The sequence below is a fragment of the Rhinocladiella mackenziei genome, assembly GCF_000835555.1.
Source record: "Rhinocladiella mackenziei CBS 650.93 unplaced genomic scaffold supercont1.10, whole genome shotgun sequence".
Classification (NCBI taxonomy): domain Eukaryota; kingdom Fungi; phylum Ascomycota; class Eurotiomycetes; order Chaetothyriales; family Herpotrichiellaceae; genus Rhinocladiella; species Rhinocladiella mackenziei.
This window is the reverse complement of record NW_013550595.1, coordinates 6,438-29,674: the sequence shown is the minus strand read 5'-3', so window position 1 is coordinate 29,674 and position 23,237 is coordinate 6,438. Positions and strand designations below refer to the sequence as shown.

The 23,237-nt window shown below is 51.8% G+C and overlaps 8 protein-coding genes across 8 annotated transcripts; 5 read left to right on the top strand and 3 right to left on the bottom strand.

Annotated features, from left to right (window-relative positions):
- On the top strand, positions 1-4,799 carry Z518_10690 (uncharacterized protein; the record flags this gene model as incomplete). Its single annotated transcript, XM_013411521.1, has 3 exons — positions 1-636; positions 688-4,613; positions 4,670-4,799. 3 exons carry the CDS (start codon positions 1-3, stop codon positions 4,797-4,799), a joined length of 4,692 nt encoding a protein of 1,563 aa, XP_013266975.1.
- An 832-nt stretch (positions 4,800-5,631) lies between these two features.
- Z518_10689 (uncharacterized protein) lies at positions 5,632-6,570 on the bottom strand (the record flags this gene model as incomplete). Its single annotated transcript, XM_013411520.1, has 1 exon — positions 5,632-6,570. One exon carries the CDS (start codon positions 6,568-6,570, stop codon positions 5,632-5,634), a length of 939 nt encoding a protein of 312 aa, XP_013266974.1.
- An 891-nt stretch (positions 6,571-7,461) lies between these two features.
- On the top strand, positions 7,462-9,534 carry Z518_10688 (uncharacterized protein; the record flags this gene model as incomplete). The annotated part of the gene is made up of 4 exons (XM_013411519.1): positions 7,462-7,890; positions 7,947-8,019; positions 8,071-8,397; positions 8,456-9,534. The coding sequence occupies 4 exons, from the start codon at positions 7,462-7,464 to the stop codon at positions 9,532-9,534; spliced, it is 1,908 nt and encodes a 635-aa protein (XP_013266973.1).
- Positions 9,535-9,902: 368 nt separating this feature from the next.
- Z518_10687 (uncharacterized protein) lies at positions 9,903-10,820 on the top strand (the record flags this gene model as incomplete). Its single annotated transcript, XM_013411518.1, has 1 exon — positions 9,903-10,820. One exon carries the CDS (start codon positions 9,903-9,905, stop codon positions 10,818-10,820), a length of 918 nt encoding a protein of 305 aa, XP_013266972.1.
- Positions 10,821-11,655: 835 nt separating this feature from the next.
- Z518_10686 (uncharacterized protein) lies at positions 11,656-13,572 on the bottom strand (the record flags this gene model as incomplete). The annotated part of the gene is made up of 1 exon (XM_013411517.1): positions 11,656-13,572. One exon carries the CDS (start codon positions 13,570-13,572, stop codon positions 11,656-11,658), a length of 1,917 nt encoding a protein of 638 aa, XP_013266971.1.
- Positions 13,573-13,693: 121 nt separating this feature from the next.
- On the bottom strand, positions 13,694-14,539 carry Z518_10685 (uncharacterized protein; the record flags this gene model as incomplete). Its single annotated transcript, XM_013411516.1, has 1 exon — positions 13,694-14,539. One exon carries the CDS (start codon positions 14,537-14,539, stop codon positions 13,694-13,696), a length of 846 nt encoding a protein of 281 aa, XP_013266970.1.
- A 2,393-nt stretch (positions 14,540-16,932) lies between these two features.
- On the top strand, positions 16,933-19,041 carry Z518_10684 (uncharacterized protein; the record flags this gene model as incomplete). Its single annotated transcript, XM_013411515.1, has 4 exons — positions 16,933-17,209; positions 17,276-17,589; positions 17,643-18,584; positions 18,643-19,041. 4 exons carry the CDS (start codon positions 16,933-16,935, stop codon positions 19,039-19,041), a joined length of 1,932 nt encoding a protein of 643 aa, XP_013266969.1.
- A 1,180-nt stretch (positions 19,042-20,221) lies between these two features.
- Z518_10683 (uncharacterized protein) lies at positions 20,222-22,642 on the top strand (the record flags this gene model as incomplete). The annotated part of the gene is made up of 3 exons (XM_013411514.1): positions 20,222-20,707; positions 20,761-21,868; positions 21,918-22,642. 3 exons carry the CDS (start codon positions 20,222-20,224, stop codon positions 22,640-22,642), a joined length of 2,319 nt encoding a protein of 772 aa, XP_013266968.1.
- Positions 22,643-23,237: the final 595 nt, after the last annotated feature.

Here is a 23,237-nt window from a genome sequence, read left to right as displayed (position 1 = left end):
ATGACATCCACTCCCCAGCAATCGTCTACGAGCCGATCCAAATCTACCTTTGCCGCCGCTACAAGCGCAGCCTCAAACTTCGCGACAGGATCGAATTTGGCTCCTCCAGGCCGAACATCCTTTCCATCGGCCCCCGATTCGTCCTCTTCTACACCAAATGCATCGGAGCCCAACGATATGTCTGCAGCAGTTGGAAGGGCTCCGCCAACACATGGTCATAGCGATTCTGTGAACGGAAGAAATCCTACCATACCTGCGATTCCCTCTGTCAACGGCAATGCTCCCATTCCTGATCATTCACGAAAACCATCAATGACCGTCACACCTGCAGGCGCTACGAGTTTCACAGCAAACGGAGGTGGCCCTCAGAACAAACCGGGAAATATCGTGTTTGGTTCATACGGAGTGGCCAATCCGGCTGGTTCCCCGGCGATGGGCACACCTTCTTTGGCACATCAAAATACATCCAACCTCAGCGTCAATCCACTCAACCCTCGAGTGGTATCCCCTTCCAATTCTCCATCGCCGATTCCTCAGCCTGTCGCTGCCAGTGGCGGTCGTCCTCCGTCCACGTTTCAAGGACAAGGCAATGGATATACCTTTGGGCAAATATCCGGGGACCCAAATGACCCAAGTGTAAGACCGCACAGCCCCCTTCTCAGATTGCTTTCTGACGTGCTCTCGCAGGGTCTGGCTCGACCTATGTCTCAGATGCAATTTGGACCTCAGCAAGAACACATGAGACGAGGCTCCTCACAGTCGGTGCACAGCGATGTTGGTGGTCCAGGTCTCCCGACAGGGCCGGGCCGTGGCGGCTATCAGGGCCAAGGTGGTCGTGGGAGAGGTTTCAACACGTCTTACAACCAGCCCATGCAGTACCCTCCTCCGTCATTCCGCGCAGCGTCGAACGGACGTCCTCTGCAAGGTGGATATCAAGGTCGAGGTCAACCCATGCCTTATCAAGGATCTCCCGCCATGGGCACCCGGAGCCCGGCGCTGGTGAACGCAACGCCCGGAACGCCGAATATGGGTCCCATACATATGGTACCCGGAATGCAAGGACAACCCCCGAATGGATATTACATGGGGGGACCCCAACATGTAAACAACCACCACCCCCCATTTTCTTGTTCCCGTGATTCTGCAAGAGCGAGAGGCAAACCTACGCGAGGTCGAAGTCGTGGCAAATGTCAAGCTGGTCACGGTAAAGGCCCTGGTAGAGGTAGAAATGAGGAAGGACCCTTTTACAGCAAAGATCCCGCCTCCGACTACTATCGCCCGGATCTTGCGAATTCACCGCCTCTCGTTGATTCCGTTCCCCCTCATGTCTTTCTTTATCCCGATCTTTCTCCCGAAAGTGGCAATTTTGAACATTTTCTGACTGCGAGAGCACAGGGCTTCGGTGTTCCGACCCAAGCTGATCCTAGTATTCAAATGTTGTACAATCAGCAATACTATGGACCAGGAGCGATGCAAGGTCAATTTCCTCCCCCATACATGCAACCGCAATCGCCCCGACCTCCCTTCCAACAGAACGTCTATCCTCCAAATATACAACCAACCTACAGTAATCAAGGAGCCCCCCCCCCGTCAATGTCCAGACAGTCATCCCAAATGTCTGCTCCTGACCGACCAGGTTCCAGCGTCGGCCAACAGCCTCACACTCCAGCCCCGTCGGGTCCTTCGCACGGCAACGCTCGAACTCCTAGCACCTCCTCGCAGAAGCCGAGTTATACAATCCCTCCGAAGAAGAGTGCCGCCATCACCATCAAGAACACCGCTGGCGAGGTCGTCTCGTTCAATAAACCACCCGCTTCTCCGGCCAATGTCACCCCGGTCTCGGCCACAGTTCCTCCGCAATCTGCGCCTACGCCTCCGAGTCGAACGGCCAGTGCTGCTGACAATATCCATAATCGAACAGACAGCGTCGGCACCAAGACAACAGAGGAGGCCAAGAAGCAGTTCCAAGAAGCCATTGCAAAGAAGATTACGGAAGATGAAGCCAAAACCAAGCTTGAAAAGGAAATGGCTGAGAAGGAACAGATGGACCAGGAAGCGGCGCAGGCTACCGAGCGTGAAGCGGAAGAAGGAGCAAGATCTAAGGCGGAGGAATTCGAAGGAGACGCAGGAGAAGCCGACGCCCGAAAGACTGATAAAGAGACAGAGACTGCCGAGAATCCGGAAGAAGAGAAGAAACCGAAGGAGACCTCAGCGGAACCTCGCAAGCCCGACGATGACGATATCGATTATGATGCCATTGAGGCCGAATTGGCGGCGATGGAAGCTGAGGAAGCCAGACGGGAGGAAGAATACAAGAAGAAGAAAGCGGCCGAGCTCGAGGCGCAGCGCAAGAAAGAGGAAGAAGAGGCTGCAGCTTATGAAGCCAACATGAAGGAGATGGAACGCAAAGCAGAGGAAGAAGAACTGGCGCGCGAGAAAGAGAGAGCCGAAGGAGGATCTGGAGACGAGGCGAACAGGAAGCTATTTGCCGAGCTCAAAGCCAATCCTTTTGGCACTCCGGCCTCGGTTGAAAGTCCTGCAGGCCACACGCCTGCTGAAAGTGGTACCGCCACTCCTGTGTCGGATGTTTCAATGCCTCCTCCGGCGAAAGCTCCCGCGAGACGAGGAAAGGCGACCGAGCTCACTCTCGATACAAAGAAGCCAGTCGAGCCCCCGGAGCCGAGCGCGACGCTGAAAGCCTTGCAGTCGGCCCGGAAACTTGTTGATCTTTCCAAGGTCCATTATCCTTCCGACGTGGCGTCCCCGAATCCTGCGCTCAATGCCAATGCGCCAGCCGACCGAAAATTCAAGTACAACAAAGAGTTCCTGCTCCAGTTCCAGAGTGTCTTCAAGGAGAAGCCGACTCTTGATTGGGATGCTCGTATTCGAGAAGCGCTGGGCGATGGTGATTCTTCGGCGAGACCAAGTGCTTCCGCCAGAACTCCTTCGGCCATGGGCAACCGCAGTGCTTCCTCCCGCGGACCTCCCCCCATGGGCAGTTTTGGACCGATGGGTAGCTTTAGCGGTGCTCGTCCCACACTCCCACCGGGTACCACCTCTGAACAGCGATTTGCTGCTTCCAATGCTGCTCTGAGAAGTGGAGCTATGGGGGCCAATCCATTTGCTCAATTTGGCCGCCCCGGTCAGATGGCGCCGCCCATGGGACGAACCCCTTCGAATAATCCGCTGAGTTCCATTCCCGGTTCTCCACGTGTCGGTGGTGCCAGCAGAGGCGGTTCTCGCGCCGAGAGCAAACGAGCGAAACAGACTGCCAAACAAGCCGCAGACGAAAACAAGGCCATGCCTCTGACCGCTGGGATGAACATTACGGCGCTGGAAGTATCCGCGACCGGATGGAAACCTCGAAGCGTTGGCCAACCTCTTGTTTCGGGGCCGGCCCTTGGCGGTGACGGCTTAATGGAACCAGATGTTGTTCAGCGGAAGGTCAAGTCGGCTCTCAACAAAATGACTCCGGAAAAGTTCGACAAGATCTCCGATCAGATCTTGGAAATCGCCGCCCAATCGAAACACGAGTCAGATGGTCGGACCTTACGCCAAGTCATTCAGCTCACGTTTGAAAAGGCCACAGACGAAGCTCATTGGGCACCCATGTACGCCGCATTCTGCCGAAGGATGTTGGAGAGCATGAGTCCTGATATTCGAGATGAGGGTATCAAGGACAAGAACGGAAACATCGTCACCGGTGGTAATTTGTTCCGAAAATACCTTCTCAATCGTTGTCAAGAAGAATTTGAGCGCGGTTGGAAAGTCAATCTACCTCCACGAGCAGAAGGTCAGACAGAAGAGGCGGCCATGCTGTCGGACGAATACTATCAGGCGGCTGCGGCGAAGCGACGTGGCCTCGGCCTGGTCAAGTTCATCGGTGAATTGTTCAAGTTGTCCATGTTGACCGAGCGTATCATGCATGAGTGTGTGAAGAAACTGGTCGACTACGAGGGAACCCCCGATGAAGCCGAGGTGGAGAGCCTGACCAGCCTGCTGCGGACCATCGGCAAGCAACTGGACAATCCGGAAAGCAAGGCTCAGGGACGGATGGACCTCTACTTTGACCGCATCAACTCCATGATCGCCCTTCCAGATCTTCCAAGCCGTCTCAAATTCATGCTCATGGACGTTGTTGACCTCCGATCCAAGGGCTGGGTATCCAAGGAGGATGACAAAGGGCCCAAGACCATCCAAGAGATTCACGAAGAAGCGGAACGGAAGGCACGTGAAGAAGAGCTCAAGAGACTTGCCAGCCAGAGTGGTGGTCGTGGTGGCGGAGGCAGAGTGCCCGTGGGCCGCGGTGATGCTCGAAGCTTCAGCGGCTTCGGTGGTCAGGTCCCTCCTCCGGATAACTCGAACCGAGTGGGCACCGATGACCTTCGACGGCTCGGTAACCGCAGTGCTCGCAACCCCAGCAACACCTCGGGACCAGGCTCACTGGGACCTCCGAGCTTGTTGGGCGGCCGTACCAACAGTGGACGTCGTGGTCTCGGACCCGGAGGTCTCCTGAGTCGAGGAGATGACAGTAATACCAGCAGTCGTACCGGCACCCCTCCGGCCCAGAAGGACAAGGAGAAGAAGGATGAGTCCAGCACCAACGCATTCAGGTGAGTTAGTGAGACAGGCAAATGGGGGGGAAAAGGGAACTCTAACGGCTTCTCAGTGCTCTTGCCGCTCTTGAAAATGACGGACCTGGCTCGCCGCCATCAAATCCCGCATCCCCTCCTACACAAAAGTCGCAGCCGAGCATCGAACGAGAACGATCGAGATCACCGGAGAAACCAACCAAGTGACTCGAATACCCGACCAACCAGTGTACAACATAATGCGATTCGAACACTAATTTTTGACTGACTGACGGCCGCTTGTGGGGAGGTGGGGAAGATGTGCATTGATACCCGGCGCGAGCCACATGTTTAGCATTTGCAGCGGCGGACCGGATTCTTCTCAAAAATTCTTCGACCATGGAGTTGCGTTTTTGAGAAAAACCCTTCCATTCGATTCGAAAGCGATAGAGAATGTGTTTCTACCAAAATACGTTGCATGGATTGAATTCGATTTCATCTACTGGTTTGGGTGGACCATCGTTTCCGGCGTTGTGTTTTGAAATCTCGGGTTTCTCTTAAAAGCGAAGCAGAGCGCACCAAAGAGAGATCGATTGCATATTTTGCATGTCACAAGGCTCCAATCCCAAGATTGGGTCCAACGAGCATGCCGTACTAATCTTTCTTCGTGCTGTAGTGAATGTGGGTTGAGGTTTGATGGAGGAAGGTAGATCGAACAAGTGGACTATATGGTTGAAACAATGCGGGGGAGGATTTTCCAAACACTCAACGAGTGTGAGCGAACATGTGGTGTGCTTTTGACTAGATCAGTTGAGTTGGGAGGGTTACTCGTCGAGTTTCAGTCCGTCGGTCGGTCATGGACGTCAATATAGACCAAGATGTCTCCTTTACTGTCTCCTCGACGAAACTTATATTCGATACTACGTATCTGTCCATCCCTGCGTCTCTTAGTTTGTGCTTCCCAAAGACCAAAGACTCGGAAATATTTTGAATCGTTGGTGCCCATGTTCGGATCGCGGGATTCGTCCACACCTCACGGACTATATATACTGACTTCAGTTTAAGTGCCAGCAGCGTACATGGCCTCGCCCGCACTTCTTGCCTCCTCTGCTCCTCTCTTTCTCTCCTCTTCCTCCTTCTCATATTCCTCCCTAATCAGTCGAGCATGTCTCGCCTCCCTTTCGCGTCTCTTGATGCTCCTCTTTCTCCTCCTTGCGGCGTGCTTGTTCTCCTCGTCCCGTTCGCCCTGCGCCTCCCAGTGTAGCTTCTGCTGCTCCTCTGGCGTCACGACCCACGGCTTTGAAAGCGTCGACTTCAAGAACTGTGTCCGTGATGAGATTAATGCCATTTCGTGGGTCGTGTCCGGGACAATGTTCAGGCGAAGGAGGGTTAATTGGCGCACGGAACGAAAGGCCGAAAGCGTGCCCTTGGCCTGGACCACCGTCCCAATTTGGAGAGCTGACATGGATGCACGGAGGGCTTGTTGTTCCGTAGGATCCAGAGACCTTTGTTCTTCGTCAGCCTTGGGATTCAACGTTGCCTCATTTTGTCCCGGTCTGGGTTTGCCTCCATCGCGGGTGTTATTCTCCGTCTCTTTCTCTGGCTTTCGACACGTCACGTCAATGGTCGCCCCGCTGCTGTCGTCGATCGTAAACAGCCAGAATTTCTCAAAGTAGTCCTCCAACGCGACGACCACACCAACAACTTGGACGAACTGGATCGGGTGGTTTAGGTAGAAGAGCAGGAGGGGTCGGTCGTCTCGGTAGTGGCGGCCGTGCTCATCGTAGCGGTCAGACGGTATGGAGGAAGTGGTTACTTCAACGTATGGCGGACGAGGGTTGAGAACGGAGTGGATCTCGTGGGCGGTGAGTTTCACCCATTTCCACCACGTTACAGAAGCCTTGAACGTGTAGGCCGGGTAGAATATCAACGGTTGCTGTTCTAAATTGCTATCGATATTCTTGTGGTGGCGGTGGACCTCGGGATGAGGTCTCTGCATTCATTCATTTGGCAAGGCCAATTGAATATCGAACCGTTCAATGCCTACATAAGTGATTGGGTTGTTTGTTTGGGACGAACTGCGAGAATCGGCGTGCTTTCAGATGGAGTGCGGAGTTTGGCCGGCCGGCTTTATCGGCACAGACCAATGTGTGCGGTATTATTTATGATCTCATTTTCCGGTGCGATTTGAGTGGGTAGTAATCCATAGTGGTATTTGTCAATTTATTTTCGGCCTTTTCCACTGGTCCTCCCCATCATTACCATCTTTTACCGTGATCATTTCTCTCCGACGAAAGCGGGCGAAAACTCTGAGTTGGTTGATGTAGCGTCGTGCGGTAGGTTTGCGCAGCTTTCTAGGCTATGCCTTTTTTTTTTTTTTCCTTCTCCTTCTCCTTGATCTCATCATATAGAGCTCGGCCTGGATGTTCGCAACGACGAGAGATTTTGACCGAATACGGGAACAAAACGGCTGATTAGAGAAATGAAGATTTTCTCGGAGAACTTGCGCAGTTGGGCACCGTGGAACTGACTTTGGCTGGTTTTAGAGACCGACACCCACGGAGCATGTCGACTGGTAGAAAGGTAGGTGGGGATGTTGGTGAGGATGTGTTTGTGTCTGCATGAACGGTCTCCGTAATCGGTGGATAAATTAGCGACCTCGGCTGCTCCATCTCATATTCTGCTGTTATCACAAATGTCGTTGTCCGTGTTTCTTCTCCATTCTCGACACTCCAAACCACTACGTCCCCGGAGCTCGGCGTAGAGTCACAGCCATCTCAAGGAGAACACAAAGACACGAATGATAGGTAGGACAAGAGCCTGAATCATCCATCTCTAGTCCATCCGCCCCAGGACACCAAGAAACCGCTTGACCACTGGTACGAGCTTGATGTCGAACGGTTCCTCGATCTCCGCCGAGCATGTGTCCAAGATCCCATCACCTGTGACTGAGGACCGGCCTGCGATTGAGAAGAACCACGATCGCTCTCCCGATTCACAAACAAATGGTCGGTTAAGAGGCCCTGATACTGCTCCATCATCCGCACCCACCAAAACTCCCCTTCAGAGGATACCGACCGCCCATGATGGGGCAACTCCCGATATTCAAGTCCAGCGGACTGCGACCAACGTTTCAGTGGGGGGGCAAATACATTCGGTCTTTACCACAAATCAAAAGAGATTCATCGTCTTCATGGCTTCATGGGCAGGATTCTTCTCTCCTGTCTCGGGCAATATTTATTTCCCCGCTTTGAATCCGTTGGCCCAAGACTTAAATGTGTCGAGTTCACTGATCAACTTGACCTTGACGTCGTATATGGTATTCCGCCTCAATCAATCGAGCGTCCTAGAACTTTGTCTTTGACGGGCATTCAGATCTTCCAAGGACTGGCTCCGACTTTTGTGGGCGATTTCGCCGATGCTGCTGGCCGGCGTCCTGCATATGCTGGTATGTGCCATCTGAGACACCGGAGTTTCGATTGTCCTCACGTGTCTGCAGTCTGCTTCACTGTCTATATCCTCGCAAATATTGGTCTTGCATTGCAAAACAGCTACGCCGCTCTCTTCGTGCTCCGATGCTTCCAAAGTACCGGGAGCAGCGCCACGATTGCCATGTGTAGTGCCGTTGTGTCGGATGTCGCTACCGCAGCGGAACGAGGCAAGTATATGGGACTAACGCTCGCGGGATCTTTGCTGGGACCGGCCATTGGTCCCGTCATTGGCGGCGTTCTGGCTGAATCTCTTGGATGGAGGGCCATTTTCTGGTTTTTGATGGCTCTCGGTTCTGCCTTTATGGCTGTGTTTGCGATTTTCTTCCCCGAAACAGGTCCATGAAATCCCACCCAAGCATGCAACCGCGGGACGGCTGGCTAATGGTGTGACAGCCCGAAATCAAGTCGGAAACGGATCGGTCCCTCCCAAGGGATGGAACATGTCTCTCATGAACTACCTCGCTATTCGAAAAGCTCGAAATCTCCCGTCCAAGAACACGCTTTCCGAGGCCAGAAATCATCCCAAGAAATTCCGCTTTCCAAATCCTCTACGATCTCTGCAACTGGTGCTGGATAAAGAAAACGCTCTGTTGCTGTTCTACAATGCGTTCCTCTTCGCGGCCTTCTACGACATCACCGCCTCTATCCCCTCCCAATTTGAGAAGATTTTCCATTACAACGAGCTTCAGATCGGTCTGTGCTATATTCCTTTCGGCCTCGGTTCCATGTTCGCAGCTCTAACGAATGGACCACTGCTAGACCGCAACTTTGCACGTTGGTGCAAGAAATTGGGTTTGCGGATCAGAAAGGGCAGGAATCAGGATCTGAGCAATTTCCCGATTGAGAAGGCGAGGCTCCAGGTCGCCATTCCCGTCGCCTATCTGACCGCGACATTCGTTTGTGTATTTGGTTGGGTCTTGGACGTCGAAGGACCACTGGCAGCGTTGCTCGTGATCCTCTTTTTCACCAGTTTCAGCATGTCGGTCGCTTTCAACGTAACCAGCACGCTCCTGATCGACTTCTATCCTACGGCGCCGGCCACGGCTACGGCGGCCAACAACGTCGTTCGATGCGTCTTGGGCGCCGGTGCTACTGCTGTAATCATACCGATGATCAATGCCATGGGACGAGGGTGGACGTTTACTTTCTTGGCCCTGTTTCTCTTCGCGACGTCTCCAATGCTATGGCTCATTTACTTCCGCGGCATGAAGTGGCGGACTGAGCGACGGCGAAAGGAGGAAACCATGGCGAAATTGAAACAGGGGAGAATGGACCAAGACAGTGCCGGCGAGAATGGTGATGCGGAGGTGTGCCCCGGCAATGGTGAGAAGCCGCCGATGGAAGCCCGTGTACCCGAAATGGCTGGCGTCCTCGAAGAGATGGATTCCGCCCTCGAGCTTTCACGGACGTCGAACTACGATGCGAATCATAGAAGTGATGATCGAGGAAATGTGAAAACGTGGCGTGGGTAACGCCGCCCCGAATGTAGCACTAGGTAGGACGTTTTCATGTGATTCCGGATTCTAATCTGATGACGCACGCCGCGTCAACCTATCTTTTTATATTCAGGCAACCGTGAAAACAAGCAAAATCATTGGTTCCCATGAAGCTCGATCTAGATCTGCTCTACGTTGGAGTCTAAAACAAGAGATCCCGAGGAGAGGGCCTAGGTAAACCTTTGAGTGGAATCATCATTGAGTGGACACGTGAATTGTATAACAATCACGGCGTTGACGGAGATTTATCATGTCCTCGGGTGCGGGTCGTGGTTACCTGATAAAAGCTGGATTCATCCTCGTCGACTGTTTCTGGTCTTCAATCACTCGCTGCACACAGAATCATGGTTTCTTTCAACCCGAAAAGGGACATCCCGGCCCTCGATGGAAAGGTCATCCTGGTGACAGGCGGAAACATCGGCCTCGGGAAACAGTCCGTACTCGAATTCTCACGCCACGGTCCCGAACAGGTCTGGCTGGCAGCTCGTAATCTCGATAAAGCCAAAGCGGCGGCCGATGAGATCAAGCAGCAAGTTCCAGATGCGCCGATCAAGCTTCTGGAGTTGGACCTCAGTTCGTTTGAGTCGGTGAAGAGAGCAGCCCAAACATTTTCGGCAGGATCGGATCGTCTGGATATTCTCATGCTCAATGCCGGCATCATGGCTGCGCCGCCAGGGCTCAGCAAGGACGGCTATGAGATTCAATTCGGAACCAATCATATGGGCCATGCGCTCTTGACCAAGCTATTGCTGCCTATATTGGAACGGACCGCGAGGAGTGGCCCCGACGCCGATGTGCGAATCGTGTCACTCTCATCGCGTGGACATATGTTGGCGCCCAAGGGTGGCATCCAGTTCGACTCGCTCAAGACACGTGCCGACAGTCTTGGGGCGTATGGACGGTATGGCCAGAGCAAACTGTCCAATATCCTCTTCGCACGGCAGCTGGCCCAGTTGTATCCGCAATTCACTGTCTCCGCCATCCACCCGGGCATGGTGAGGACGAATCTCCTGTCGGGTGCGACAGGTTCACCATTGATGCAGATGGTCTTTAACCTTTCGCGCGCATTGAGGGTCGCTTCTCCCGTTGAAAAGGGAGCTCTCAACCAGCTTTGGGCGTCCGTCTCCAAGGACGTCAAGAGTGGTGAATATTACGAGCCGGTGGGCGTTGGTGGTTCGGCGACGGTACATGGCAAAGACGATGATCTGGCGCAGAAACTTTGGGATTGGACTGAAAAAGAGTTGGCAGAACATGCTGCTTGATTGAATTCAAGTGTGGAGTTGGATCGCGTCGCTTTGGTTGCTCTCTATCGAATTCCAATTTTAGATCCAAATGGTCGCTTCGGTAAAACAGGCGGACTCCAAGATTGCGTTGCGACGCTCAACCCGTGCCATCGTTTCTCATACAGTCGTAACCGGTCTTTAGCAATCCTGTAGGTTTCACCAAAGAGAGAAGAGACGTGGGCGATCTCATTGGGTCGCTGCATGGCTTTCTATCTGGCGCCGGAACTGCCGCGCTCTTCCCGTGAAAGGTAAATATCAAGCATTTGGCAGTGGATAATGGACCATGAAGATAAAAAAGGTCAGCTTCTCCCTCAGCATCAGCTGGAGCAGGAGGCGTTGACTCCGATCGTGCAAGATCAGATTCCATCGCCGCCGGGATGACACACATCATTCTTTTGGCGTCAACCAATCCTGGTGTCCTAGATCAGATGCCCAAAGAGGCCGACGAGGGCTGATGCCAGTGAGTTTCTGTCGACTCCTCCCAGTTCGACGGGATCGGTCAGTACGTCCTATAACATCGAGGTCATCTGCAAAGAAATTCTACCGATCTCTCCTATCGTGGGAGGCCCCCTTGTTCAGAGTAAGCTTCCAAGGACGGTACCCATCTCGTGGGCTTTCTTCCTTCCAAGAGGATGTGAGTTGAATGCTCTGTCTATCTGGTATATATGCACATTTGGTTAACCTCTTTCTTCTCCTATTCCTACCTCTATATCCTACATAGGAGTGATAACCCCTTTTCCAATAAAGGGGCCACTGGCTCCCGTTCAACCGTCCACCAGCTTCGCACCAAGTACTGGCGATGGAAACTATAAGACTATCTCCTTTTGTTGGACCGCAACCGTACCCGGCCTCTGGTCACCAGGAACTCTTCGTTTTCCTCTAGCATTCCAATCAGGTTGCACTTGACTGTGTACGTGTCGGGGTGGTCGAAGTCCACCGATCTTAGATGCCGCTCCAACTGCTGCCGGTAGATTTCCTTGCCTTCCGCACTCTTGCCTTGCAAAAGCATGCATGCTGCGAGATTGCTCATGATTGCCAGTGTGTGAGAGTGTTCGGGTCCCCGTCTATGGTCACTCACCGCGAGTGCTAGCCAAAACAGCCTCTCGGCAGCCGCTACATTCCCCTCGAGCCGGAGCACCCTGGCAAGGTTACACATGGTCATCAGGGTGTCAAGGTGACAAGGACCCAACGTTTCCTTTCTCCGCTCTAGAAGGAACCAGAGTACCTCCTTGGCTTCGCTGAATCGTTCTTGATTTTCTAGATTCTTAGCTTTGTGATCCGTGCTCCCCGAAACCACTGCATCGCTCCGACCGATCTCTGGGATATCTGGGCGGTCCAATTCCAGGAATGTTTCGAGTGGCTCAAGCTTCCAACGCTGATAAGAGGTGGCCAGCTTTCGCTTCTGCGCCACCATCGCCAGGCTCTCACGACTCTCCAAGGTGACGCTGTCGTTTGGTCCGTATTCTTTCTCTGCAGTCGTTACTTTCCGGCGACACAGTTCCTCAGCCTCTTCATACCGTCCCTGATTCTCTAAATTCTCCGCCAAGAATGAGAGACTAACTAAAATGTCGGCGACGTTCTCCTTGTCCGCCAATGCCTTCCGATGCAGCACCTCCGCGATCTTGTACTCTCCTTCGCGGTCGTATTCCCTGCCGATTTCTTCACATCCTCGGTCGTCCGGCGCGTTTTTCGCCCGCTCTAGCGCTTTTGGCAGCTGGTCCTCGTGGTACGAGTCGGCTTCTATATAGACATGCGTATCAGAGCCTGTTGCCTCGAAAGGCACAGGAGTAAACTCGTATGTCCCCTCATTCATGGTTATCGTGCCTTTTTCTTTGTCGACCGTGATCCCCGATTCTTGATGATGACATGTTCGTACCATCGAATTGTCGACCGCGTTGAGGATAGCTCGTCGTGTGCGTATGCTCGGGACCATCCTGGAGAGGATGAGGAGGAGTTCCAACCACCCGATGACTAGTTCACGGTCGCTTTGATTCGTGCATCTGTATCCATGCCTATTGAGGACATATCTCACACCGTATCCCTTCATCTCCCGGAGGTGATCCATGAATGGTTCCATATCAGCGAGTGGAACGGGCCGAGATCGGTTACGAGTGAATTCCGCTGCTTCAAAAAGCACCCAAAGGCGAGGCTGAAAGTCCGGGAAATGCCACGTAAAGGCACAATCTCGCACTAGCATGGGAATACTCTTGAGAGCTCTTGTAAAGTACTGTTCTTGTGGTTCGGTGCGCTTCCACTGCGGCATACACGAGAAGTCGACCCAGAAATAGGCGGCCCGGGGCCAAAATCCATCGCGAAGTCGCCGTTGTAAGGGTCGCAAATCCTCGCCTTGGAGATCAGGATTTCCACATGCACGCCAATAGTGGCTAATAAAGATACAGTCCGTCTCATTCACAAACCTGTCTTCCACCGGGAGGAGAATGTAGTCATCTAAGCGGTCTGGATCCCATTTCTGGAAGGCGTTTTGACGCATGAATGACTCGCGAAGCTGGAAAAACCAGTACTGATGATCCCTAAAACTGAGGAAGTCATCTAGGGAGTCAAGATTCCTTAGGACCTGAGAGTGTTTTTGGATTGCTTGTGTCATTCCTCGCCTGTGGCGAACGCGCTTCCATGCCTCGATGCTACGTTCGACGAGAGAGCCGAAGGGTTGAGAACTCGCAAATGCTGCTTTCATCGAAATGGTTAGTACACCCTTATTCTGGTCTCCCATTGCGCCAGGTACGTACCTGGGCCAAGATTGGAATGGGTTGCCGTTGATAATCCTGGCAGGCTAAGACGGGTCAGTGCTTTGTCTGGCTCGTGTCGGGCGACAAATATGACACTCCGAATGCTTACATTGCTGTTTCTCTAGTATGATTTGGAGATTCAGGCCCGCCAGTGCTTTCGTCCTCACTCTTCTCAACCTCATTGTCATAATAAGAAGGTATAGTCACAGCAGGTTGTGGGGGACACTCAATGGCCTCAGAGAGTCTCAAGGCCGTTGCATTGGTCACTTCGGGACCACCGCTCACCAAGCCATTCACGCTCTGATACCTGCCAAGCAGTTGTGATACGCTCATCGTTTTGATGCCAGCGAGTGGATCTCCTGGTATAGGCAAGCCATGTTTGGCGGCAAGTGCTTGTCTTAGTGCTAGGGAGTCTGGCAGCCCTCGAACCTCGCTCAGATCGCCCCGGATGCCCGAGGTGGTCGAGTGCTCTGGGCCGAATAGTCTCTCGCTTAGTTCCAACGCCCTAAGTAACACTGAAGAGGCGAGGTGAGGATCGCCTTGCATCCTGTACACGTGGCCCATGTTCCTGAGCGTTTTAATCGTGAGCTCATGCTCTGGGCCAAACGCCCTCTCACACCGCCGCAACTCCTCATCGAGTATCTTCATGGATTCCTCGTACTTGCGCAGGTTGCAAAGACTCTCACAGATCGCATCAAGGGCCGCGATCGTGTCACGGTGGTCCGGCCCCAGCACTTTTTCCCTCAGCGGAAACAACTGCCGGGAGTTTTGTTCGGCTTCCTCCAATTTGCCATCAGCGTGGAGTACCGCCCCAAAATAGTACATTGTTGATAAAGTGTCGGGATGCTCCGGTCCTAACGCGGACCTGCTCTTTTCCAACAATTGTCGGCCCACTTCCGTCGCTTCTGCATATTTATGTTGTCTCATCAGTATTCCGATGCGTCGGTCCATCTTTTCCATATCCTTCCTTGCTCGCTATTTTGAAGAGGAAGATCCCATTGTTATAGACCGGTGCGTGCCCTGCAATTTTAGCGCATGAAAAAGGCCGGATAGTACGTGTCAGACGGCTAGTGCCTAGTGCCAAGAGCCCCTATTCTGGCCTATATAGGGGGCCTCCCTCCCCCCAAATCCATAGTTGCAATCTACACACGAGTTTTCACCCCTTCTATCCGCATCTCGCTCTGTTCGACAGTACGTTTGGACCTCGAGGCTCTAGAGTAGACCAATTCAATATATAGAACGAGAAGTCGGCCAAGTATTCATATCTATTCACTGGCACTACAATGCTGCTAGGCGTTGGCGAAGGAGGTTCTATAAGCGTTGAGAACTAGAGGAGACTACGAAGTTCGCGATGCCTCGGAGTGATCACGTTGTAAGGGCCGCGGACAGGATATTCCGCGAGGGGTGAAAGCGTAACTTTTGTCTTTTGGGGGCAAGCCCCCAAACCCCCGGCCACGCTGCGCTCGAGAGATCACGTGATTGAGCCGGCCACCGTGGTCTTGGCAACTCTTGGCGGCGCACACATGCGTGATTGCGACTGCTCAGGATCCGGAAAATCTATAATCCGACGACCCTGGCGCCCATCGGATCCAGTCCACGGGCCAACTCCCGGGCCCTCGTGTCACGTGATTAGCCAAGCCTCCGGAAAATCTATAATACGAGTATTACGTAATCCCGTGGTTGACCCCATCGGATCCAATTCACGGCCCACCCAAGGAGAGTGCGCCGGAGCCTGGAAAATCTATAATCCGAAACCTAGTCGCGTGCTCTAATTCCATCGGATCCAGTCCACGGCCCATCCAGGAATGGGTAGAGCGCGGCCGTAGCCCGGAAAATCTATAATCCGACACCCAATCACGTGCTCTAATTGGCTGACCCCATCGGATCCAATCCACGGCTCACTCAGGAATGGGTAGAATGCCGCCTGTCTGCCAGACCTCCCTGATCGGATCCAGTCTATGGATCAGGTGTGGACGATGTTGATCACGGTGTCCTGTGCCCGTACGATATCCCTCGTCGGATCCAGTCCATGGCCCATGAAGTAGACGACGGTATACCCAATTAGGAGAGCCAACAACGATATCCGCGATATATCTAGCAAATATCGATACATGGGGGTTAGATATCGACGATGAGATCGGCGTCTGCTAAACTGATTCGTTCTCCATATGTAGTCTAAGTCCCGGTCTTGGGACATAACAGTATTTGCCCTCTTGAAGTGATCCAAGTCAAAAGGCCCCTCAAACAACAACCCGTCTAAGGTCTTCACCCGTGATACCGCTACATACGACAGGCCCAGGCAGTGCTCTGTTTGACTGAAATCTAGAACTACCCTCGGTAGGGTTAGGCCCTGGCTTTTATGAACCGTCACCGCATAGGATAACCGGACGGGAAGCTGAATACGGGAGCATGGTATCCCTTGGAAATCAAACTGACGATCAATAGGAAAGATCGGGACGACTCCTGGGTCACATTGGGGGAAATTGGGGCCGGTATAACTGTCAAACTTGACAAGAATGGGATCGAAGAAAGATCCTGGCCTTCCTGCCAGGCAATACCTTGGATTCAACCCATCGATCCATTTACCAGCTCTAATTCGGTCCAGAGATTTGTCGTGAGCATCACGCGGGCCTGAATACAGACCTGGAGTTCCGGGCAGTGGTTGTCAGCCTCCGCCGATGCCTTGGCCGCATTTCAGCCCTTATGCCAGGTTAGAACCTTCTTCACGGGCTGACCAACACCGGACAGCGTCTTACCATTCATCTCCTTCACCTCCGAATTGGTAAAGTATAGGCGTAAAGCCGAGTCAAAGGTGGCCACCACCGTGGGGGACAGGTCTTCCTTCTCGCACTATCTCTAGTGCGGCATTTAATACAGGTCGAAAGAGTTCTGCTCGTTAGATGAGAGGGAAGGAAGACAGAGGAAATGTATGAGCGCACCTCGAGCAACATTTCGAGGCCATTGGAGGTGCCGGGTGCGAATGAGGAGAGAAACATTGTTTTTCGAGACCATTCTCGGTCAAAACAACGCGCGCGGCGGGCCGCAACGCCAACGCGTCGTCCGAGGATCTACCGCAAAAAACACGTGAGGAGGACATTTTCAGGCACGTGATTTTTTTTTCGCCCATGGTAGAGTCACTTGCAAGGGGGTCGGGATTTAAAAGAAAGCTACGCTTTCAAAAAGATCCGATTCCTGACAAAGCTTTTCTTCTCTCCACACCCTGAAGTCGTGACTCTAATATCGTCCATTTGTTGGTCGTTGAACCTTTTGTCTCTCTGCCTCCACTCCTACTCCTCGTTTCGCTCTGCTTGATACGCCTACGTCCCGCCGTCCTATTAACCGCCATGGACGATCCCAAGCAAGCCGGTCACAGCAAGCTCGCAATCGACGAGATAAACGAATGGGATGCGGACGACCTACTCAAATGGATCGAACAAGAGCGACGAGGATTGCTAGAAGGCGAAGATCTTGAGAGATTTAAAACCGCAAAGATCAACAAGAATATCCTTGTGAATCATGCTGGCGACACGAGGTTCTTCAGAAATGAATGCGAGCTGCCAGTTGGGATTAGCAAGAGTCTCGCGATGCTGGCGAGCGAGGTCGCGAAAGGGAAGACCGCTGGTACGCCCACTGACCACGCTTCTTTACCGTTCTCTTCACACTAATCCAGCTCCCATCTCATTGCAGGCCTCGAGACGAGGAAGAGAAAGCATGCGCCCGAGATGGCTCCTTCACCAAAGAGAACCCGAGTTGACAATGGTGGCCTGATAATCAACGGCGAACTGGAGTACTTCCGATCCGGAGCGATGGATTTTCCCGATCTTCTACAGAGAGAGGGTCAGGCCTACTTCGATCGTACCGGCTACATCTCCAAGTTGGACGAACTCGACGAGTTCATGCTTTTCTGCCGCCCATGTCGGTTCGGCAAAACACTAACAATAAGGATGCTGAATCATTTCCACGGCCTTCAGTATGCAGATGAACATCGATGGCTGTATAAGGTACGCAACTGTATCCTTAATGTGAGAACTTACATCTTTTTCAATCATTCTAGGGTCTCGATGTGCAAAAAGATATCGATGAAAGAAAAGTGAACCCCGGAAAGTACTTCGTCTTGACATTCGACTTTTCCGAAGTCAACGCCAGCCCAGACCTTACGGAGGCGAATAAAGCACTCATGACGTCCTTAAACGGGGCCATTAAGGACTTCTATAACCAATATGCTGTATACTTGGGCGGAAACTTTACTGATCTGTGTCAACATATTGACAGCGAAAACCCTAACTCCAGTCTCAAGAATTGTGCCATGGTAGTTCGAAATGCGATTGAGCAGGACGACCGACTTGCCGGTATTGAGAGGATCTACGTGCTCGTTGATGAGTACGATGCTTTTCCCAACAACTACCTCAAACCACCCAAGACCGTCGAAGAACCCGGGGTCGATTGGGATAATACAAAAGTCGGACATACTTTCAAATCTTTCTGGTCTACGATGAAGTCATTGTGCGCAGAGGGGGACATCCGAAGGATTTTCATCACAGGGATCTCACCGCTCTCCTTATCCAGTCTGGGCAGTGCGTTCAATGTGACAGAAAATGTGTCATTCGAAAAGAACCTAGCCGGGCTTTGTGGTTTAACATCTTCGGACTTGGAAGACGCACTAGGGGAAATCTACAAAGACCGTGAAGATCACAGCGGCTTTCTTTCAGAAATGACCGAATTTTTCAACGGATATCATTTCTGTCAGGATAAAGAGGTCGAAACCGTTTACAACACGGAGACGTGTTTGTCATATCTTCAGAGTCGTATCGAAGGAAAGACACCCAGAACTCGAGACCCGGAAAACTCCGAAGTATCTGAACAGTTTCTTAGGTTATCTACTGGCGCAGCGCCAGTGATAAGAGACTTGCAAAACGCACTGGAATGTGACGAAAAAGGGAACTTTGCGCCTCTCGAATACTTCAATTTCAAATTCGAATTCACGCTTCGAGACTTGGTAAGCCAATATCTTAGCCAAGTTCTTTCTCCCTTATGCTAACTTACGTCTCTTCTAGAGTGAGGTTGGAGATGGTTTTTCGTGGCGTTCACTACTCGTCTATTTCGGCGGCCTTACGTTTCACCCTGAAAAGCCGACAACGCAGCTCAAGATAACGAATAGAGTTGCGGCGGATCGTATCGCTCTCGCGATTCTCAAAAAGTATAATCTGCACAACTCTCTCGAAGAAGCACTGCTATACCTCGTTGAATACGGAGAACTTGAACCAACGTTGGGTTGTTATCGAGAGTTGATGGTGCAACGGGACATCACCGCCGAAGATCTTACCAAAAAGAGTGAAGAACATCATCGGGATAGTATCTATTTCTGCCTCCTAAGAAACCGTTTTGCTTCATGGCCAGAGTTTAAAGTGACAAAGGTAAATCCATTGCTTCACGACTGGCTAGATAATATCTAACGTCTCGTGTAGCAAGACAGAACAAACGGTCGTATCGATCTTCTCGTCCGGGTTCCCGGACGACTGATAGTTACCGAATGGAATTTCTATCGAATCGACTACCTGAATATAAAAGCTAGCGACAGCATCGCTAAAGCGCACGAGCTTCATCAGTACAGGCTCAACGGAATCCTTACGCTTGAATTCGCGCCTTGGGACAACCACCACCACGGAACGATTAAGTCTCAGGTTATGGAAAAGGATGGCCCGCAGCTAAGGGATTATATCAGGAGCGCCGATGTGCGGCAACGTGCGAAGGAAGAAAGCCTTGAGTTGCAGGCACACCTTGTCATCGTTGTCGGGTCACGTCATATCTTGTTGTGGGATATGGACGAGGATGGAAACTTGGCTGCCGAGCCTCGTCTCGTATAATATGCCTGACAGATCGAAAGTGTAGGATGGTCGAGGGTATTGTCATGGAAAGGTGTCGTCTCCAACGTAGAATGGCAGGAAAGGCGAAGGTATAGGGAGGTTCGACGCTCGAGTCTCACCGGAAGAGCGAAACATTCGGCATTCACTCTCCAGACATGATTTGTAATGGCTGCTCCTTCGCCTCCCATTGCGACCGTCCCAACAGTATCTCGCAATACTGCAGCACCGTGGTGGGCGAATGGGCGTGGCCGAGAAATGGACGCTCCCCAAGCGTGAGGAAGGATGGATCGCGGCGTCGTCGAGTCACGAAGAGTGCATAACCGGCCGTGGCGGCGGGCGCGCGATTACCCCTTCGTGAAAAAGCAGGCTTTCTCGTTAGCTCCCAGTTTGTATGTCAGGGCCGTACTATACACGCCGGAAGTGGCAATAGCCAACAGGCCAAGCGCGATTGAAAGAGGCCGCATCTTGTTGTAAGCAGGTCGTTGCGGGCAGCAGGAAGATCTTCAGATTATAATTCGTCAGAATCAATTTTCGGTTGCGACTTTTACACCGTGGCAATGGCCTTGGCATGTTTGTGGATTTTGGAAACACGTGATACCGCGATTCAATTAGGACGCGCGGGGGGAGAACTCTCACTTTAAAAAGTTCCTGCAACCTCGTCCACTTGCTGTCCAGTTCCCTAACGTGGTTTTTTTGTCTGCAATCAACAGGAGTCTTTGATACGCTATTCATACCTGTTCGACATAAAGTTCGCTCTCGCATCGTGGCGATGAATCCGCCTTCCGCACTCCCATCGCGTCCTCGCCGGAAAGCGGCAGAGAAAGCTCTCATAGTGGTCCACAACACTTACGGCGGCAGCACCAAAAGACCGAGGAACACATCCATTCACCGAGTAAATAAAGCACAGAAGCGCACGCGTGATCAAACGCCATCTCGAACCCTTTCACAAGGTGATGACACTTGTTCGCAGTACAAACCGACACCTACTCACAAGCGCATGCCTAATCACTCTGGTTTGGTTGAGGAAGAAGATATCGTTTATGTCGATGAAATAGAACACCGGATTTTGACCGAAGCTCGTGGAAACACGAGGAAGAACATCCCCTATGATACATTCCGCTCGACCTTTCTGAGCCGCTTCAAGCACAAAAACAAACGGCCGCAGCTCAACATCCAAGACATTAAGAATGTTGGTAATGATAATTGGGAACAGTCGTCGTTCTTTCTGCGATTGCAAAAAGCACTCCCTAAAAAGGTTATATTTTGGTCGAAGTGTTTTTGGAGGTCTTCTGTTAATCTAGCTAATAGGTTCTTAAAGGCCTCAGTTTATCTAGCTCTTTCTCAAAGACGTTATCCGGACCCAAACGCGGCAAGGAGCCACTTTCGCAACCGGATTTCTTTTTCCATCTCGGAACGGGTACTGGTTGGGCTCATGTGGAACTTGTTTTTGAGCATACGCAAAGCCCCATACAAAAGGCCTCTGAAAAATTCCTGCAGTGGTTGCGAGGTGCCTGGCACGTATTCTATCATCAGCCCTTCCGCCGCTACCTCTACGGGATTCTTTTCCTCAAGCCGTACACCTTGATTACCTACGTTGATCATGGCTGTGCCGGGTACTCTGAGCCGCTGGATTTTGTGAAGAAGCCCCAACACACTCAATTCCTCGCGGATTTTCTGGCGGATTTCATCGCGAACCCTGAACATCGTGGACGAGATCCCCATATTACGGCCCATCAAAAAGACGGCTCGATATTCATTGAGTATGCGGGAATAAAGTGGACTGAAGCACCTAATAGCTTACTATGCTACCGTCCCTGCGTTTTTGGGAGACACCTTAGGGTCACGCGAGTGCATCCTGTGGACTCCCCGAACGATAAGTGGGTTATGAAGGATGCCTGGGAAGAGAAGCTTGAACACCCATCGCCGCCGCCGGAAGAAGAGGTCATCAGCATCCTTATCGAGGCAAACGTACGAGGCATTCCACAGCTCCATGAATCGTGCCGTTCGACTACCGAAGGTAGTGACAGTGTGGAGGCGTCAGACGACAATATGGAGGTGTTGACTAGCGAGTTCCCTCCGAATTGTGAAAACGCACTCGCGGCAATAACCAAACAAGCCATGATGGTGGTCGAATCCGGCTTCGTATCTGGGCGCGCTTCAAAATCCAGTTCCTCCCGCCCACCTACAGGCACGACAGGGCAGGAACATCTTCAGCAAGCCAAAGGGAAGAGAAAGCTTTTTAATAAATGCGCCGACGTGCGCAGACGACGTGCCCGCCTTATCATCTCGTATTGCCAGCCGTTGAAAGAGGCGATGCGCAACGCTCAACCGAAAGAACTCATGCGAACAATCCGCGACGCTATGATTGTTTATTACGAGGCGTACAAACGTCCTGAGCATGGCTTTCTTCATGGTGGTAAGTTTACGAATGTGCTGAACGATAAATGGTACTAATGAATTCTTAGATATTTCGATTGAGAATATCATGGTTCCGGTGGAAGAGACTCAACTTACTGGCGGCCTTACCCACAAGACACTGCGTGGTACTCTCATTGACTGGAATCTATGCTTTACCGCCGACGGGAGAGCATCCAGCAGAAACATTCAAAGTGGCACTATTGCATTCATGGCGCCGAGTCTTCTTCGGGACGATCCAGTTCCTCGAAGAACCTTGGGACATGATATGGAGTCGTTCTTTGCTGTCATGCTTTGGATCGCATCACTCAATTATGACGATCATATCGCCTTCCAAAATAAGCCTCTAGTGAAGCGTGTGGTTGGAAATAAGTCCTCTACCGAAGACATTGCAGATGGTAAATTGCATTGGTTCGAGAATCCAAAGGCTTTCAAGAAATCGATACTTAATCACTTTGAACAGCCATATCGTAAAGACGGCGACTTTGTCAAATGCACACGGGGCCTTCGGCACATCTTATACAAACGGAACTACGACGAAGATACATCGAGCTCTAGTGAAGGAGAGCTAACGAATCTCGAGACGAACGATGATGATCCAATGAAAGAGCGCTTATTCAAAGACTGCATGGCGGTTTTCGATAAGCATCTCGGCGACGAAGGGAAGCAAAGTGGCAGCTACCAGTTGAACAAGATCGATGCCGGGGAAGACCTAGAAGAATCTGAAGAGAGTTTTGATACGGATTCTGCGGTGGAAGACCTATCGGATGATTAGCTTAGCAGCCCAAAGACCAGTCAGTGATGGGTGTAAAAAGGTGTATTCAACACGAACGTACTTGTATTTACTACCCCTCAGTTCGGGCCGGCTCTTTTTCAGAAACAACGTGGGTTCAGCCTACGACCACACACAGCCAAACAACACAATTACGACTAAGGGTATCTCAACTAAATAGATCTATACCCATGTAATAGCCTTCCTTCCAGATTGTCTTTGCAAAGCCTATCTTACCCCCCTGAGAAAGGCAGCTCTTTCCTTCTCCTGTATAACCTGCTGTTCCTTTGCTCTCATGTCTTCCTTCATCCTCAGAGCCTCTTCCACCGTGAGAACCCTCCATGGATTGGATCCGATCATGGTGATATTTTCATGGGATTCGATCCGTAAACCATGTCGAGTATGATCAGTGGAGCTTGTCAGGGTGGTCCATAGACTGGATCCGATGGTGAGTGAGTATTTCATCGGATCCAATCCATGGATCATGTCGAGGGCGATCAATCGAGCTTGTCAGGGTGGTCCATAGACTGGATCCGATGGGCGACGGGGGATTTCATCGGATCCAAAGCGTGGATCATGTCGAGGGCGATCAATTGAG